Raw genomic sequence first — 19,932 nt, 5'->3', positions numbered from 1 at the left:
TCATGCTGACTGCACACACACACCTGTCAGCAAGGACCCTTCTGAGATGCTTTTGACGTTGGCATAGAGGCAGCGTCACACAGTGGGTTGGACCTCCAACCCCAGCTCTACAGCCCACTAGCCACATGCCTGACTTCCCCAGGCCCCCTCTTCTTTCAGCAAAATGGGGGAGAACCATAGCCCCAATTACATAGGACTGAAATTTTTTAACTTAATGAGATAAGACCTATAAAATGCTTCAAACAGGAACTGGGAAATAGCAAGTGCCCTTGAAGAAGTCAGGTATTATTCTATTTATCATGAATCACAATGTGAATTTGTACTATCTTTCTTCCCTTCAAAAAACTCTAATATGCCACTGTGAGCTGAGGACCTTGACCTCTCGGCAGCTCTAGTTAACACAGAAAACATGCCATAGAGAAATTAGGATGTGAAAAGAAGAGACACAAGTCTTCTATCAAGATCTGAAATTGTGATTTTTAATATCTCTTACTTCCCATGAACTAGAAAACTCATCTGAACACAGTAGAGCCCATCCTTGAATGTCTTTTCACTTATGTTTTTCATTGCCTTTAATTTTTTTTTTTTATTGCACTCTAGTCCTCCCTGACCTTTTTCTCTGCTGTTCCTTCTGGGCTTGGGGGTGGTCAGAATGACCCCCGAGCACAGTTTCTTCTCAGCAGAGGCCCATGTAAGCCAGCTATTTTGAGGGAAATGGAATATATTATTGGCCTGATACCATTGAAATTTCGTTACCTTACCTTTCACAAGTGCTTTAGTCCTTCGAGGGGACGACTGCTGAGAATAACCTTTTGCCTGTTGTACAAACATCTGTAAAGGCACAGCCACGGTAATCTCAGACTCCCACCCAGCCACAAACTGCAGGAATCAGACGGTGGGGTGTGGGTCACAGCTATTCGTCCCTGGAGCGAGGGAGGTTTTTCAGAGTCTGTTGTCTGCTATTGTAGATTCCTCATCTTGGGAGCCCTTTGTCCAGCTTGGGAGCACTCCCCAGTGACCTTTTACTGTCCTCATGGGAAGGACATTTGCCACACCAGCTTTTGGGAGAGGGACATGAGAGGCAGAGGAATACTGACCCTGCCCTGGTGTTCCTCCCCAAATTTCAGCCCTGTGAGGGTGCAGGTCCCCAGGGGTAGCTGCCTTGTGTCCCAGGCCTGCTTCTGTAAGCTTATGCCGTGGGGTCTCTTAGACCCCACCAGGAGCTGCCAAAATCAAAGGGAGTGACTCTTGATATCAGTAAAGCCTACCTGGCCTCTGGCCTGCTTTATGATTTTGTTAGAAGACATATGTCTCTGAGTCATAATTTCTCCATGTCTCAGGGAAATAATTTGAAATATATTATTCCGTAGAATCTGACTACTTTAAAAGAGAAAAGAAGACTAGGATTGACCAAATTTGCATTAGAAACCTTAAATTGAGGTGTCTTCGCATTTCTTTTCTTCCCCCCTCAAATGAACAAAAACAAAAAACAAAATTTGAATAAGCATTCATGAAAATATCTTGACTCATTAGTCAAGAAGATGAGAATCTCTAGTGCCCACCCCTGAGTAGTTTTGTTGGTGAACCACCAGTGACCAGGTCAGGGAGAAGGTCAAGCTGTGTGTCAGAAAGGGCTGCTCTCAAATATTCACAGGACACGTACCATGTGAGGTAAGGGAAGAAGAGATGAGGAAGACCAAAGGAAAAGCACACCAGGGGAGATGGGGACCCTCGCTTTGCATGGCTGTTTGTTTCCTTCTGGGACCGACTTAGAATAATCTTTGTGCTCAAATTCATTTTCAGATCTTAACTCAACTGTTTTGGTTTTTCTGGATACCTGTCCTAATTTTAGCATTGAAAAGAACAATGACCTACTTCATTTTTCTATTCTAATCTTTTCCTATGTAAACATTAAAAAACAAAACAAAACAACACCCAATTACCTAAACTGCCTCACCCCCTTAGTGAGATGGTACAGCCATGTTCCTTGATGATACTCTATGAGTGAAGTTCCTTCTAAATCAGAGAGAATTAGGATTCCTTGATTCAAATTGCTGGTATTCAAAGTTAGACTAATCAGTAGATTCAAAACAAACAAATCTTTGGTTCCACAGTTACATCTCCATATGAGACCCCCTAATAGGTCAGAAGGTGGAGCCAAATGTTCCTGATGCTATGGATCTATGGTTTTCCACCAGGAAAGATTTAGAAACACACCCAGACCTAACCTCACCCCAGGCCAATTAAATCAGTCTTTGAGGTGAGGATCTCAAAACTTTTTTTATTTTATTTTATTTTATTTTATTTAAATTCAATTAATTAACATATAGTGTATTATTAGTTTCAGAGGTAGAGTTCAGTGATTCATCAGTTGCATATAACACCCAGTGCTCATTATATCACTTGCCCTCCATAATGCCTGTCACCCAGTTACTTCATCCCCCAATCACCACCCCTCCAGCAACCTTCAGTTTGTTTCCTAGAGTTAAGAGTCTCTTACAGTTTGTCACCTTTTTTATTTTGTCTTCTCTTAGTTTCCTCTCCCTTCCCCTATGATCCTCTGTTTTGTTTCTGAACTTCCACATGTGAGTGAGATCATATGGTAGTTGTCTTTCTCTGACTAAAGTATTTCACTTAGCATATGCCAAGCTGGTGCAGCCACTCTGCAAAACACTATGCAGGTTCCTCAAAAAGTTAAAAATAGAGCTACTGTACGACCTAGCAATTGCACTACTAGGTATTTGCCAAAGGATACAAACATAGTGATTCGAAGGAGCACCTGCACCCCAATGTTTATAGCAGCAATGTCCACAATAGCCAAAATATGGGAAAAGCACAGATGTTCATCAGCAGATGAATGTATAAAGAAGATGTGATATGTATACACACACACACACACACACACAATGGGGTATTACTCAACCATCAAAAAGAATGAAATCTTGCCTTTTGCGATGACATGGGTGGCACTAGAAGATCTCAGAATTTTTAAAAAGCTACATAGTAATTGTAATATGCAGCCACAGTTGAGAACCATGGCTCTCAGTAGAGAACAGTAACTGGAGGCCAGGATGGCACTCTAGTTACCTAAGAAATGGGCTGAGTTAAGTTGAGATACAGAACCTTGAGTCTGGGAAACAGGAGTGACTTGCTTATTGGCTGGGAGCAGTTCTGTCACAGCACCCTGAGTCCTGTGTGATCATCACTCTCATTCTGAAGAGATCCTTGCAAAAGATGCCCCCGACCCCGCTTCAATGAACTGGAAAGGAGTAAAGTCAATGTGCTTTCTAGCTTCTACAGATAATCTCCGAAATATCAGTCAAGGAGAGGATTTGTACAAATATATTAACATTATTTAATATTTATACATATTTTAATACATGTTAATAATAATACAGGTCATACATAGACATACACACTGATTCACTTATTCATTGAGCTCCTGCTATGTCCCAGGTAGTCTATAAGGCACTAAGGATATTGTAGTAAAGCACAACAGCCATGTTTCCCTCCAGGGGGAGCTCGAATTAAGTAACCATATGGGAGTCTAAACCTAAGAAAGGGTAAGTGAACTGCACTTGGGAACTTGCCCCTAGCCTGGAATATTTCTGGGGTGACTGCTGTCGGGCACAGAAGGGAGAGGTAGCTTTTCTTCTGCAGGCACATGCCTTCCATAATGCTGGAACATCTGAGTCATCCACGACAGCCACTGTCATCAGAACTTTTTCTGGAACTTTCAGAGTAGGTGGCACAGATCTGTGTATGTACTGAAGGAAGCAGGAAGTGTCTGGGCCACCCATTTGTTTGGGGGTCATGCTGGGAAAACTGTTTACACAAAGATAGACTCAGGGTATTTTTTTTTTCTTGTGAATAAGTGACAAGCTGTTCAGTACCCAGTGAAAGTTCCTCTCCACCAGCTATGAAAGTAGCGATGGATAGCATCCAATGTTTACTTGTCCCTTCTTTAACCTTAGATTTGCGTCATTGAAATCTTCAGCCCGTGTATCAGGAGAATGACACACATGCCAAGGGACATGGGCTGAAATGGCAGGTACAGCTTTGTGAAAGGTGGTATACATGGTCCTATAAAGGGATGAGCCTCAGAGACATCAAGAGGTGGAGTCAATTTTCACAGGAAGAGTGAGCATGTAGTCAGAGCAGAAAGGAAAAATGATAGAAGCCTGTGTTGTGGACAAAAGGGAAGGAGGTTTTGATGGTGAAGCAGGAGAAGAAAAATCACACAAGAACCAGCTGACAGTTGGTCAAGAGGAATGGGAGGCGATTGAAGGGGGCCTCCAGGTGTGCCACACATTGCACAGTGTTTAAGCCTTAGCCAAGGAAAGACCACTCATAAATATCTTTAAACACACCTTTTCTTTGTTCAGATGTTCTGCTCTTTATAAAATGCCTGAGTATGCATTAACTCCATGAATCCTCAAAAAACCCTGAGAAGTGTTATTGAAATTAGTATGTAGATAAAGGAAGATGTTGACGCTGAAACTCACAGTGGCTAACTTGTCTAAAATCACACAACCAGTTAAAAGGCAGAGGCAAATCTCAAATTCAAATATTTGAACTTCAAATCTAGTAATCTGCAATGTCAAGATCCTACAGTAAGACTGGGTCCTGGTCCTAGCATGTGCCTGAACATTTGTATGATTGCACACATATCATGTGACTCTTGTGCCTTTGAAATTGTATTCCTCTCATTTCCTTGCATTTCTCCTTGTCTTGTGAAGATTTATACTGTGACACTTACCCCCTCAAATATGCATGAGCATAAGGTAGAGATTAGGGTTTTACAAATCTGGATTCAAAGAAATTTTATATTCCACCTCCTTGTACCTGCTAGTACCTATAGAAATGATATTTTGTCATGCCTGTCTCCCTTTTTTTCCCAGTCCATAAGAAAGAGCTTTTGAATACTCAGGCCCCAAGAGCTGAGCTGAGCCCAAGATGCTGATCATGTTCAGTGACAGGAAGTACAACTGCCTTAAAAGTCTAACTTCTTTCTCACTTTTGGAAGTCAGGTGAAAAAAAATAAGGACTCATCTGATAGCACAGAATAAGAAAAATACTAGAAACAAGAAAAGGCCATTTTTCCTATAGAGGCTCATTTCATTCTATATACTATTTCCCTGGGATATCTGCCAATTGTCAGCAGGAAGAATAATGTTATCCATTTTTTAAAATTTCACTCTTGAGTATTATGGAGATAAATAGCTAAATGATGGAGAAGTAACTTTCACAGCAGTAGTTTAAGAAGGGTAAGTAAAAAGAGCTCAAATGCAGATACATTTGATGACATGAGCAAATTCAACCATGAATGAAAAAGTCAGTATTTCTATAGGTGCTGTTTTAGAAGAGTCCTCATTTACATCAACACTAGAAAGGAGAGCCAAGTCCATCTATCAAAATGAGGATATTAACAGGTTCATTTGCAAGCCCCAGAAATCTTCTGGTTGCAAACTTACAAACATTTTTTTTGAAGTCTTTTGTGTTCTGTTTTGCTGCAGGACCAATGCAAGAGACCATCTATGACTTCTGGAGGATGGTGTGGCATGAAAACACTGCAAGCATCATAATGGTGACCAACCTGGTGGAAGTAGGAAGGGTAAGTGGGGTATCCACCTACATGGCCACTGTTCCTTGCTCAGTTGGTAACATGAAGTAAGTAAGGGAAGAGTAGGCTTTTGAAGTATGATGTGTACTCCAGAAAACATTAACTAATGTACCTCCTCCTATCGCTTGCTGCACTTGCTTATAAATTATCAGTAAACATAGACTGAATTGCTTTCATTTGTTGCGATAGCAACAGACAGGAAAGGCACTCAGGATTTAAAAGCAGTTGTTATCTGGCTATATTGAGCACACAAAAACACCTCTGAGCATGAACACTTGTTGTGGGGTGTTAAAACTCAATAGGTGCTGTATTCGACATGACTGCATTCCCTAACTCAGGAAAATTGACTCTGGATGCAATTCTTCATGTGGCATTCCTGCATCTCCTCTTGCTTAGATTTTACTTTCCTGGTCCTCTGTTTCTTAACCTGTAAAACAGAGATCGTCACCTGCCCCCAAAGTCTTGTATTACTTTATCTGGAGGAACTGGTCATGAGAGCTATTTTATTTAACCAGGAAATGCTTAAGTAGTTATAACTTTAGTATGCTATAAGATTATTACAGAGTTGAATTTAAAAATGAGAAAAAACACAGGGTGCAATTACTTTGTTTTGTAGCAGGGTCAATTCCATGGCTCTGCTCAACTCAAGAACCCACTAATTCTTAGAGAAGGTCGTCATTGTGAGACTGACCCTCAGCAGTAAGGGTAGCCTAGAAGATTAGCCTAGGAGTGAAATACCGGGGCAGCAACCATAAAGGGGTGGTTTCTTAAGATTCTCAGTCAGCCTTAAAAAAGAAGGAAGTCCTGCCACATACAACAACATGGACGGACCTAGAGGACATTGTGCTAAATGAAATAAACCAGTCACAGAATACATGATTCTACTTATACAAATTATCCCAAATAGTCAAATCCATAGAAGCAAAGAATACCATGGTGGTTGCCAACAGCTGGGAGGAGGAAGAAATTGGGAGTTGATGTTCAGTGGCCTTAAGGTTTCAGTTACACTAGATGAATAAATTCGAGAGATCCACTGTAGAAAATAGTGCTTATGTAGTTAGCAATACAATTTTGTGCACTTAATTTGTTAACAGCATATGTCTCATGGTAAGTGTTCTTACAAAAATGAAACAACAAAGGGACACAGGGAACTTGGGGAGGTGCTGGTTATGTTTATTACCTTGATCATGGTGATGCCATCAGGATGTACACATGTGTCAAAACTCAAGTTATACACATGAACCATTGTATATGGGTCAATTATATGTCAATTATACTTCAATAAAGCTGTTTCCAAAAAAAAAGAATTTTCAGAAGTATCAGGAGGTGCAAATCAAGAAGAGAGACATTAAGAAGTGGGAAATACCTACAATTCTAGCAAAAATAGCAAACTAAGTAATCTCAAAACCCTCCTCCTACAAACATCTAGAAATTCTAGGTAAAATATGAGTATATATTTAAATGTGTGTATATAATGTATGTGTAAATCATGTATAAATGTAAATATATATGCTAAAAATGTTTAACTTAGCTCCCAAAAATGGAAACTTCTAGAAACCAGAAGAGTGGGACTGGAGACAAGAGTGGACACTGCCAGTGTTCTCCAGGGGCTGGGCAGGTGGTGTGGGTCAGTCTTGGAGGGAGGGTGGGGGGCCTCAGCCTCAATGATTTTGGGTCTTGGGTGTTAGAGGCCACTGTGAACAGGAGATAATGTCTTAGGCCTGTATAGCACTAGGAATTTGAACTGAAATTGCCACACGACACCTAAGCCCGCAAGAGGTAAACACTTAGAGAAAGGTCAGTCCAGGGGGAAGTGGAGGGAAGCAGAAGAGGGATTTGACAAGCAGGCAGATCAGTTCACTGAGGGTCTGGGCGAGAAAGCACTTCCACTAACTCATGGGTCAAAATAAAATGCTCTGATAGAAATCAGAACAGAGTTCAAACTGTGAATCATAAAGTATCAGAGTAGACTTGTAGGATGCAAATAAACTAGGACTTAAAAGGGTGTATATGTTTTTAAATGTTGTTAGAAAAGAAAAGAGACTGGGATGCGTGGGTGGCTCAGTGGTTGAACATCTGCCTTCGGCTCAGAACATGATCCTGGGGTCCTGGGATCGAGTTCCACATCGGGCTCCCCAAGGAGCCTGCTTCTCCCTCTGCCTATGTCTCTGCCTCTGCCTCTCTCTGTGTGTCTCATGAATAAATAAATAAAATCTTATACAAAAAAAGAAGAGAGACTAAGCATATAATTCAAGGAGTTATGTGAAGAACAGAGTACAGCTAAAGAAAAAAGGAAATAAATAGAAGAGCAGAAAAGCATTCAATATAAAGCACAGAAACAATAATAAAAAAATCAACAGAATCTAAATGGTTTTGTGAAAAGATTCATGAAATAGACAGACATCTGGCAATCTAACATAAATAGAAAGCCAGAAGCTCTCAATATTCGGAATAGGATAAAGATTCTTTTATCATAATAGGTGATATGACTAACAATAAATTTGAAAATTGAGGTAAATTAGGTAAGTTTCTTAACAAATTTGGTTTTCCCAAACTTACTCAAAAAATAACAGAAATTCTGAATAGGCCTTGGTTAAAAAGTGAATTATGGTTAAAAAGTAACCCATGGAAAAGCACCAGTTCCAGATGTATTTACAGGTGTGTTCTACTAAAAATTCAAGGCATGGATAATCTAATAAAAATTATTTGAAGAGAAGAGAAAAGGCAAAACTGTTCTCTCACTTTATTTTAGAAGACTGGTATAACCTTGATCAAAACCAGACAAGGACATAGGAAAATAGAAAATTATAGGTACCACAAAGAGAGAAATCTCCCAGATGTTGACTATGGCCATATGTGGAGAAAGCATGAGCTTTGCAATCAGATGAGTTGGGACATTTGGTTATTCATGTGGACAAAAAAGAAAAAAATCATAAAACACCCAAAAATGGATACCAAATAAAGACCAAAATATATAGCTTTAAATTAAGCTTTAAAACCTAATTAAATTAAGCTTTAAGACTTAGAACAAAATATGAAGGAAAACATTTATGACCTTTTTTTAAAAAAGAATGTTTCAAAGATATCAAAAGTGCAACATGATAAGAATGGGAAAATTTGACCGCATTAAAATGGAAAACTTTCTGTACGATAAAGGATATAAAGTGATAAGACAATGGGTTGATAGTTAGGAGACCATTATGTAAAGTATAAAAACTTACAAAGCAATATTTTATGTACTGAAAAAACAAAACCTGTTTATTGTCTTTCAGTTCCCTCCACTGGGAGACAGAGCAGGGGAGATGGCTTAGAGCCTGGGGTGGCAGGTGCTCACTGCATACCTGGCATAGAAGGGGCTGCCCAACCTCTCTGCCACCCACCTTTCACCTGGGCAATGGGGATGTCACAGCACCTGTTTCATAGGGTTCTTGTAAAGATTAAGGGAATTTCTGCGTGTCAGGTGGTTAGAGAAGTTCCCAACCCATTCTAAGGACTTAATAAATACAGGGATTAGTGTCACCCTTACCTAAGACTTACAGTGATGTCTATAATTTACCTTTCTCGTCCCATTCTCTTGCTATGAAAGCAGTAATGACTACTGAGGAAAAAAAAAAAAAAAAACGAGCAGTGCCACCAGAATTTTTGGCCTCTGCCTTCTGGGACTCAGTAACTGCATAATGAAATGAATGAAGATTTCTTCCAACTTAGTGTCAGAGAGCTGTTCGCCTATGCTAGGTTAACGTGAAAGAGTTAAGCTAAAGATTCTCTGTTTTCATGTACTTGGGTTTCTTTCCCTGAAATGTATGTATGATGGATTCTGAATCCTTCATTCATTTCACAAATATCTGCTGACGGCCTGTGTATGATAAGGAGAGAGAAATCTGGAGACTACTGGTATAATGCCATATTTTCACCATCACCATAATCCTTAAAAGTTATTCACCACCTCAGATTTTACGTATTTGCATCAGAGCTTACTGAACATAATCCCAAGATCAATTATTTGAGAAGTAGAGAATTTAAAAGTAACAGATACTACTGAATTAAAAATAAAATAAAGGCACACATGCTCTTTGCTTGCTTAATTGAAATTCCCAAGTATATACTCTCCAGACCCAGTAACTGAAGAAGTAAGCTATTTTCATACGATAAACCCATAAACTTTGGGGAAAGATGAGGACAGCATAGTTCTTTGGCTGCAAGATCAAAAGAAGATCGTGCTGTAAAATAACTGTAGTAAAAAAAAAAACTGATACGCTAAAGCCCACTGTCTCTTGGACATGGCATATGTGGCAGGGAGCCTATTTTCATTTCAAGTTACCTGGCTTTGGAAAAATAAAAAATAAAGTCCATGTGGTGGTGGTCTGTTCATTCCATCAGGCACTTGGACCCCATCCTATCCAGGGTAGTCACTGTTGGTTTTTTGATGGAAACTATTCCTTCGGACAAGTAACCATGGAAGTCCTAGCTAAAAGTATGCAGCTGAAGGGGAGAGGGTGACTAGGTTTCAGGTTTACCCATAAATGGAAGCCCATAGGCTTAAAGAAACTCAGTAATTTTAGGTCTGGTAAGCTTATTGAAAAAAAAAAATCCTTACCAGGTTTGTGGGGATGTGGTCAACACTGAAGAACGCTCACCTCATTACCGTCAGCCCCGTGGATCTGCCTGTCTTCAATTAGTAATGAATTTAATGGCATCTGTCCTTGAAATGCCTGGCATGATTTGGGGGTTTTGACAAGAGGTCACATTCCCTCCGGAAAACGCACTACCCTTTTTCCAAGCCACTTCCCGTTGTTAATCCTGCACATTTGTTTAGAGATTACTTCCCCATTTTCCATGCTTAAAAACAGCAACAGCAAACCACCGAAGAAATCAAAATGACATGGTTTTTAAGGGCAACAACTACCTACTTAACATGTTTACTGCACATGGTGTGTCCTTCATGAATTAGGCATGAGCTAGGCGGATGCCTGTTTGTTTACACAGACTTGCTGCTGATTCATTAAGTCAGAGCTGGGAACCCGCTTTCCCGATTTTTGCCCTGAAGCGCTCAGCATTAGGCGGCTGTAATTGCCAGTGCTGGAGCCACTGGGAAGCCCTCCCTGTCGCAGCACCTGGTGCAGAAGACACAGACGCTGCACTTCCCTCCAGCGGGGTCCTTGGTACATCTGCCAGGACCTGTCATTATCTAAGACTTCCTTGTCACCACTGTGCATCCCCTTTCAGCCCATGTGTTCTGGGAAGGGACCCTTGTCAGTTTCCCTGGCACCTGCCGACGGCTGCACACCTGGCATTTAAATTGCTCTGGAATGTGTTATGATTGTTTTCCCTCTTTAATGAACCCACCTGAGGGACATTTAGCTTTTTATCCAGTAGCCAGTTTCCCAGACATTCCCATTTACACCGTTTGTGTGGAGATTCAGAAACTCAGTTGGGTAGCTGTACTAATCCATCTGCCAAAAATCTTACAACCAAATCTGCGGAACTCCCAAAGGAGGTTTTTGCACTGGTAATTTAAGCTAATGATTTCTAAGCATATTTAGTCAGTTTTATGAAGACCTCATTAGAATGTGACTGTTTATTAAAAATCCAAATGAGCTCTTATAGTCATATAGGACTCAAAATTATTTTTGAGTTATTCGAAAGAGTTCTGATAACAGGTGATAGATAGTGTTTTGGAGCTAAGAGAAGTCAAGGCCAGAGATGTTAAACTCTATTAATGTAGAAGATGCATGAAACCATCAAAATGGATGCTTTAAAGGTTATTATCAACCCAAAGAGGTTGACTTATGATTGCTTTCACAACATTTGTTACTAAAAGAGTAACAAAGGAAAGAAGCTTCAGATGAACACTAAATGTCAGCGTTAACTTTCTAATTCACATGCAAGGAAGGTATATTAAGATTCCAAGTGCCCTTGTCACATACAACAAAGAACATCTGCTTCTCTCCAAAAGCCATCAGATCCAGGATCAATGGAAGAAGCAAAAGAGAGGCAAAGTTACCCCTTTATAAAATGTGGAAATAATGCTGAATCATAAGAATAACATAGGTAATACCTAACAGTACAAAATACCAATAATATTTGTACAAAATCTCTCAAGTTCTTCTAAGACATCAAACTCATACTTGAAAGAGAAGAGACAAATTCTTTTTATAGACATTCCCAAAATTTTTCTGTCTTGAACTCTCATTATTGCCTTTTATAGATCTTTTTTAATGAACTGGATATTTATGATTGATAATTTGTGACCTGGGTAATTATAGTATGAACCTTTGATTAATTTATACTAATTCAATGACATTCCTCTCCATTTCAATCTACCATCAGCCATTTCAATGATCATATTAACGTAGCTGATTCAAACCTTATCTCCCTCCATAACTTTAACACAAAACTAGGGGGAAAAAGAGTGAATTTGGCACTGTAGCCTGTGATGATTCCCACCCAGGTACTACCACACTTCATATCACCTTCCCCCAGTATATCACCCAGGAAGCAAGGCACTAGCTGGTACTGAGCTATCAGCAGCAGGAGAGAGGAGAGGGACCCTCTATGGACCCTCCATGCCAGTCAGCTCTTCCAGAAAGGATGAGTCCCTAGCTGCCCTACTGAACCTTTGAGGTTTTCTCTGCCCAGAGGTTTTCTCAGTTCCCCTCTTTAAAATGTTTTAAAAAGAAAAACTAATGAAAGAGCCCAATTTGTCTTATTCACAAATTACCCTAAAAGTAGGCTTTCTACTCCCATCTCAGCATAATGCCTCCAACATTTAATAATATACTTATTGTATCCATGGCACTAAGAAATACAAAAATGTTTATGATGCACTTGTCTTCAAGGAACATAAAAATGGTAATACATAACCATTTAAGCAATGAGCTATAATACATGTGAATTACAAGGATGACAGCACCAGTGCAGGCCAAATTCTGCCTGAGGGAACATAGAAGACATCATGAGAACACAGCAAGGAGCTGGATCCATCTGGGCAAAACGAAGCAGCACCATTGTAGGAAAAACACAGAACAGGAATAAATGGCAAGATGGGAAAGAACAAGTGGTTTGATGCAAGTGTGAGAGAACTAATAGGAAAGGTCAGCTAACTGAGGCTGGAAGGCTAGCTATGGCCTTCCGAGGAGGAGGTAAAAGTAGACACGGAGTGGGTAGTGTTGTTTTAATGGAAGGCATCAAGCCGGTGAATCATATATGTTCTAACTAGTGTTGTTGAAACATAATTCTAGTATCCACTGCAGAAAGGGTTAGAAAGGTGACAGAAGACATAGAGACAAGTCAGGTTGGAGCAAAACTCACAGTGAGAGAGGATGTGGACTTTGAGTTGTGGCAATGGCAATAGCACCCTCTCCTGATAACATTCGTTTTCTGGATCATGGTACCAGCAAGGCCATGGGCTAAAAGACTTGAGGAGATTAGGGAAATAGCTATTTAGGGAGGCCCAAGAGCTCAGGAGAAGGAGGTTGGCTTGGTGTAGAACCTGACATGCTCCTGTTTTATGAAGAAGGTAAGAATAGGGAAGGGAATAAGCAAGACTCGGTTGGCAGCAAGAAGGGCCAGGCTACTCAGGAATTCTGGGACAGCCAGTAGCCAGAGTCCTCACAGAACCGACACACTAGGGCATTGTGGGCATTTCTCAGGGACTAAACCAACCGGTTCTCACTACCTAGCATCCTTAGTTTATGCATCCTCGAAATGAAGGGAAATGGACCCAATGAACTCTAAAATCCTATGGTTATATGAAGAATATTTGTACGTTTATTGTTTATGTTCTGGCTCCGAGATCTATTTGAATAACAGATGCATCCGCAGCTGGGATCTGTTTTAATGCCCGTGGCCTTGGCACCTCCCTGGAACTCACTGTGTTGGCTCTGAACACCAGCAGCAGGAGGAAAGTATGGAGTCTGGATTTTCAAAGGGGAGTGATTCAGTAAAAAGACATGAGTGTCACTTCCTCAGGAGACAGCTGTCCACTCCTATTTCTTCCACACTCTTATACATGAATTGTGTAGATCTAGAGCGGAATATTGCAATGTGTGATTAGGTACCGATGGGACAAATTCTGTTGGTGTTCTATCTATATTTATTCTATGCAGACCGTAAAAGATGCTCAGTCTATAATTTATAAACTTTCTTTTCAAAATGAGCCGATCTGACTACAGTAAATTATTATTTTGAGAGAAGATATTCTTTTCTAAAGTTCTCAAAATTGCCTATAACCATCCACAGGTTTGTCAATAGGCACAATCAAGCAGTCTTACCTTCCACGCACATTTCTTTTTTTTTAATGATAAATTCATTTTTTATTGGTGTTCAATTTGCCAACATACAGAATAACACCCAGTGCTCATCCTGTCAAGGGCCCCCCTCAGTGCCCGTCACCCATTCCCCCCACCCCCTGCCCTCCTCCCCTTCCACCACCCCTAGTTCATTTCCCAGAGTTAGGAGTCTTTATGTTCTATCTCCCTTTCTAATATTTCCTACCCATTTCTTCTCCCTTCCCTTCTATTCCCTTTCACTATTATTTATATTCCCCAAATGAATGAGAAACATACATAGAAAACCCAAAAGCCTCCACCCCAAGATTGCTAGAACTCATACAGCAATTTGGCAGCGTGGCAGGATACAAAATCAGTGCCCAGAAGTCAGTGGCATTTCTATACACTAACAATGAGACTGAAGAAAGAGAAATTAAGGAGTCAATCCCATTTACAATGGCACCCAAAAGCATAAGATACCTAGGAATAAACCTCACCAAAGAGGTAAAGGATCTATACCCTAAAAACTATAGAACACTTCTGAAAGAAATTGAGGAAGACACAAAGAGATGGAAAAATATTCCATGCTCATGGATTGGCAGAATTAATATTGTGAAAATGTCAATGTTACCCAGGGCAGTTTACACGTTTAATGCAATCCCTATCAAAATACCATGGACTTTCTTCAGAGAGTTGGAACAAATCATCTTAAGATTTGTGTGGAATCAGAAAAGACCCTGAATAGCCAGGGGAATTTTAAAAGAGAAAACCATATCTGGGAGCATCACAAAGCCAGATTTCAGGTTGTACTACAAAGCTGTGGTCATCAAGACAGTGTGGTACTGGCACAAAAACAGACACATAGATCAATGGAACAGAATAGAGAATCCAGAAGTGGACCCTGAACTTTATGGTCAACTAATATTCGATAAAGGAGGAAAGACTATCCACTGGAAGAAAGTCTCTTCAGTAAATGGTGCTGGGAAAATTGGACATCCACATGCAGAAGAATGAAACTAGACCACTCTCTTCCACCATCCATGCACATTTGTGATCAGTGGTACCGCCTCTGTCTCCTGCATGCAGTAGGAAAGGTATTTGGGGGAGAATATGATTCCTTTAGAGAACTCTTGCAATCATTTAATAAAGATATGTATGCACACCCCTGCTGTGTTCTGTGTAGCTGCAAGTGTGACTTTTGCATCTGGAAGACTGTCTCCTTGTGCATAGAAATAGTTTTTTCTTACTCCCCCAAAATCCATTAGAGAATCATCTTTGTTACTTAATGTCCATCAATCCAATTTGGAGAGCAAATCTGTTTAATTGAAAGGTAAACTGTGGTATAAAGGACATGAAAACACAGATACAATTGCAAAACAAATTCATCCCACCAAAAAACAGTTTATTGAACACTAAATTGGGTGACCATTCTGAAAAATGTGAGATGAAAGGAAAACAAATACTCTCAGAAGAAAGCAAGGAGAAGACCACATCGCTTTATTCTTCAGTCTTACTGAAAGCTTATTATGTGGGGGTTTTTGTTTTGTTTTTAGATTTTTTCATTTATTTATTCATGAGAGACAGAGACAGAGACACAGGCAGAGGAAGAAGTAGGTTCCATGCAGGGAGCCCAATGCGAGACTCGATCCTGGGTCTCCAGGATCACACCCTGGGCTGAAGGCAGACGCTAAACTGCTGAGCCACCCGGGGCTGCCCTATGTGTTTTAAGTTAAATACTAACTGCTGCATTTTAAGCCTTAAAGTAATGAGACTTCTTGTGTAAAATTTGATACCTACAGTGTTAACCCTAATTTCTGGAAAATTTATTCCAATAGTGTTCCTGTAAATAAATATTTGTGTTTGTGTGAGTGAGTGTGTGTGCATCTGTGTGTGTGTGTGTGTGTGTGTGTATGTACACACTTGCATTTTTTTTAAAGCAGAATATTCCCGCCCCTCACATTTGCTCACACGGGTAACTAGACTAAACCTCTTTCACAACTTCCACAGTCCTTGCACCTGATAAAAGGTTCTTCCTAGATATATTCATCACACACACACACACACACACACACACATGCACGCACACACACATTCAGTCACACATCCTTACCTCAGTTTCAGAAATGCCCTCTGCCTTGTTGGGCACAGCCAACTGCCATCCATTGTAAGTGCAGACCACTGTGTCTTTCTTCTGCATTCGGTATGAACTGTCACAGTGAACTAATGAATTTCCTGAGGGCAAGACAGGATCTGGCTCATATCTTCTTCATGCATGTCCTGTTTCTCCACTGTTGTCCACATTAAAAACCTTAACCCCTTGGAGTTTTTGTTCAACTTGTTAACATATGGGTATCCAGCGACCTCTCAACCTGCTGTAGGTAAGGGCCAGAAAAACAAATGGGAGGATCCCGGCCTTTAAGACATTTACAATCCAATATTAGAGGCATGACATACAATTGTGCTCAAGAAGGAACATTGGGTACCATTTTGTCCCACAGACAACAGGTCCCTGTGAGCAAAGACTAGCTTATCTCATCTCACCTGTGAATCCTGAAAGGCTAGACACATAGAAAGTGTTAGAAAGTAGTCAATAAATGTTTTTGAAAAAGTGGAAGAAGGAATATATAAGATAGTGGAATTTCTGTTTCCTGCCCTCCTTCTCTTGCTGTCTTCCATGTTGGGAGAACAGGCTGAAATCTAAAGTCACACATATATGTACAACTAGGTCATTATGTGTGTGTGAATGAAGTTCACCGCAGCTCTCTTGGTTATGACAGAAATAAATCTACATTTAGCCTACGTGATTAGCCCTTTTGTATTAATTCTTCACAGTTCAGCCTAATCCATCATGTCCGTGTAAAAAAAAAAAAAAAAAAGGAAAGTGATTTTTTTTATCTGACGATGGATTATAAAGAAGGCTTTGGAGCCAATGCCTCACCTGCTATAAGGCATCTGACGCTTTCCTATCAGCCATCTCCAGTACTGCCACAGTGGCAAGATATTGCAGGATCAAAGCAAATTTGCAGGTCTGAATACCAGGTGTCTCTCAGAACACGCTCTCTGGGCTCCCTGGGTAACTGCAAGTGTCGTGCAGTCCAGCTCTTTAACATTCTCTGGCCGAACCCATGGAGATGACTGGTGGGGGTGCCGGCTTTCATGGTCACCCCTCTCAAGCCCTGTCACTTGCTGTATTGCCACAACTGACTGGCCCTGGAATATCCTCACATTCGTCTGTGTCTGAGCTTCCTGAATAGTCACTGCTTTCCTGGCCTGGCCTTGGACCCTCTCTTGTCTCACTCTGTTACCACTAACTTTATCTGCAGTTGTCTTTGGGGTGCATGTAAGTGATCACCTGCCTTAGAGTCTGTAAAGCATTTAAGGGGGTGGAGGGCTGGAATGTGCAGCAGATGGACAGCGCACCCGGGACTAGAGCATCCTAGCATGAGAGTTTTATAGCACAGCCCCGGTCACATTTGTACCTGCACGGGCAGCATACAGCTGTAGTTTCTTGGCAGTGTAATTGAATGCAGTATGGGATGATCTCAAGGCTGCAGTAGCCCTCCACCTTTGTTCTGCTCACATGAGCACTTGGAAATTGGTTTTTTCCCCAGTTTGCACACTGCTATTATATCCTATTCCTCAGTAATTTTTTGAAACCCACAGTAAGTGCTGTCGTATCTTGAATGCAAAATTTTTTCCCTTCTCTATTTTCTAGATAGGCTAACTTCATTCATCTTCTGAGGCCTTGCTCTGGCCTCCCCTAAAGGCCTGGGGTTATCTGCCTAAATAAATATGTGAGTAAATGCTGGGGGCCTCCCAGAGAAGAGGGCCAAAGAGGCAAAATAGTCCATTGAGTGGTTTTATGAATCTACACAATTTCTCTCTTTTTGAGTTTATATCTCTTAACTTCAGATTGTCTCCTTTGAGCTAGAAACAGAACCCTGATAACTTAAAATTCTCAATGGATGAGAATTTTTATTCTAGAATGCATGGTGCATTCATCATCTCACCAAACATAGACTTTCTGATGTCATAGGGTAGAGAATCCAAAATCAAGAGTGAATTTGTGTGAGTTCCAATTCATTCAACTGGTTGAATCACATATTTCCCATACTCAGGATAATTTCTATGATGCTCAGTCAGGAATTAGGTCGGTCATCTATCCATGTCCCTAAATTCTTCAAAGTCTCTTGCTCTGTTTAGCAACTCCTGTCATAACCTAAGGAAGAGGACAGAAGGACAGGTGAAGACACTGAAACCCAGGGAAACCAGGGACTCACGTATGTTCTTCCTGAACCCCTAGAGCCATTTACCTTCCCGAAGAGATTCGCTGGAACAGGTGCATATCCTCAGACTATCTCACAGGAATTTAGCCCAGATCTGTGTTCCTGAGATTAAAGTTCATTGTCTTCCCAATCCTGGCATCAACCATAGTATGCGAGCTGTGGTAACCAATAGAGCATGTGGCCAGGGCATGCTACACTGTGAGCTCTTCCCTTCTGAATCACAGAGGTGCTGGCGCAATGGGAGAGGGGACACAACGGACAGCTACCGCTAAGAGCTAGTGGACATTTCTCATATGCTAGCCAACGTGGTGGGTCTTTAGGCCTTTACCACGCTCTGCAATGTAAGCATTATGCTACCCCCACCTCCCAGATAATCAAATGAAGATTTCAAACATTAAGAAATCGGCCCAAAGTTTGAAAGCTAGCAACTTTCAGCTCACGATGAGAACCCCAAAACCATACTCTTAACCACTATGCTATATGGCTTCCAAAAAACCTCATTTTAGAGTCATGTAATTGGGATAATTCTCAAACCTGGGATAATATGAACAGTAATATGATCTACTCTCCTCTTCTGCAAATAAGCAAAGTGAGGACCAGAATATTTCTGTGACTTGCACAAGGTCACATGGCTAGATTGTAATACAGCTAGAATTAGCCCCATGCTCTCCTGCATGCCAACCAGGCCCCTTTCCATCACACCAATGGTGTGTGTCATCATTAAATGTGATTTTCTAAAGAGGCTATAAAAGCTTTTTTATTGGTGGTCCTTCAAAATAAAATTTTATACCTCTGCCTAGAAAAATGCGTATGTGTATGTGTGTCTGTGTGTGCGTGTCTGTGTGTATTGGGAGTAGTGTTTTCAAGAACATTTCTGGTCTGTAAATAAGCCAGAGAAGTCCTATCCTGGCAGCCTAGGAGAGGCAGGAGGCCAAGTCCCTGAGCTTACCTCTAGGAATCCTGAGGTGTATCCATTATGGTAATCACCCCATCTGGCTTCTGCAAGCAGCTGGCCACTATCTACTCAGCAGCTAGTGACAAAGGTGCCTGACATATGGACCTGGGCAGTCACCTGCCCCGAGATCCCCCAAACCCAGCCCTGATTACTAGGGGTTACGCACATTCTCACAAAGGGAGAATTTTACCCTCTAAAAATGTAAGTCATGCAGGAATCCAGTTCCTGCATTTTCCTCCTCTTCTTCAATATACACCTTCTTATGCCAACACCATTTCTGCTATTTTAAAACATGGAACCGAAGTTCAACCAGGACAGTGTCAGAGCAGCTGGAGATGGTGAAACGGAGACTGTTCCTACTGCTCTGGGGCAGATCCCATCCTTCCAAGGCCCCCTCCCCATCACCACCCCAACTGGAACTCAGGACCTTGCAGGCTTCCTAGAGATGCCTCTGCCAACTTTTTCCATTTAGAACCCCTCCCCTGTTCCATCCATCCATAGAACCAGAACTTCATCTTTCTGATCTCATTTATAATGTGGGCTCCCTTGTGCAGCTTTGAATCTCTTCCTTTAGAATTAATATTCTTTCCTCTGACTTCCAATAGCAGTTTTCATTTTGTTAATTTTAGCAAATGTTTACTTATGCCAACCTAGCATCTTCTAAGAGCTTTGCAAGCAGGAATCTAGTTAGTCTTCACAAAGTTTTGTTATTATTATCCCATTGGACAAATGGGAAAATGGAACCACAGAGAGCTTAGGTAACATGCCCAAGGTCACACAGCTGAAAAATGAGGCCAG

The 19,932-nt window shown here is 41.0% G+C and overlaps 1 protein-coding gene across 7 annotated transcripts in view; it reads left to right on the top strand.

Annotated features, from left to right (window-relative positions):
- PTPRM (protein tyrosine phosphatase receptor type M) overlaps window positions 1-19,932 on the top strand; it is a 779,952-nt gene that overhangs the window by 717,355 nt on the left and 42,665 nt on the right. For all 7 annotated transcript variants that reach the window (XM_072828757.1, XM_072828756.1, XM_072828755.1 and 4 more), the window contains one exon: window positions 5,517-5,614. In XM_072828757.1, coding sequence (XP_072684858.1) covers window positions 5,517-5,614 — 98 coding nt within the window. The remainder of the gene's footprint in view (window positions 1-5,516; window positions 5,615-19,932) is intronic.

Source organism: Canis lupus, chromosome 6, assembly GCF_048164855.1.
Source record: "Canis lupus baileyi chromosome 6, mCanLup2.hap1, whole genome shotgun sequence".
Taxonomy (NCBI): domain Eukaryota; kingdom Metazoa; phylum Chordata; class Mammalia; order Carnivora; family Canidae; genus Canis; species Canis lupus.
This window is presented reverse-complemented; position numbering and strand designations above follow the sequence as displayed.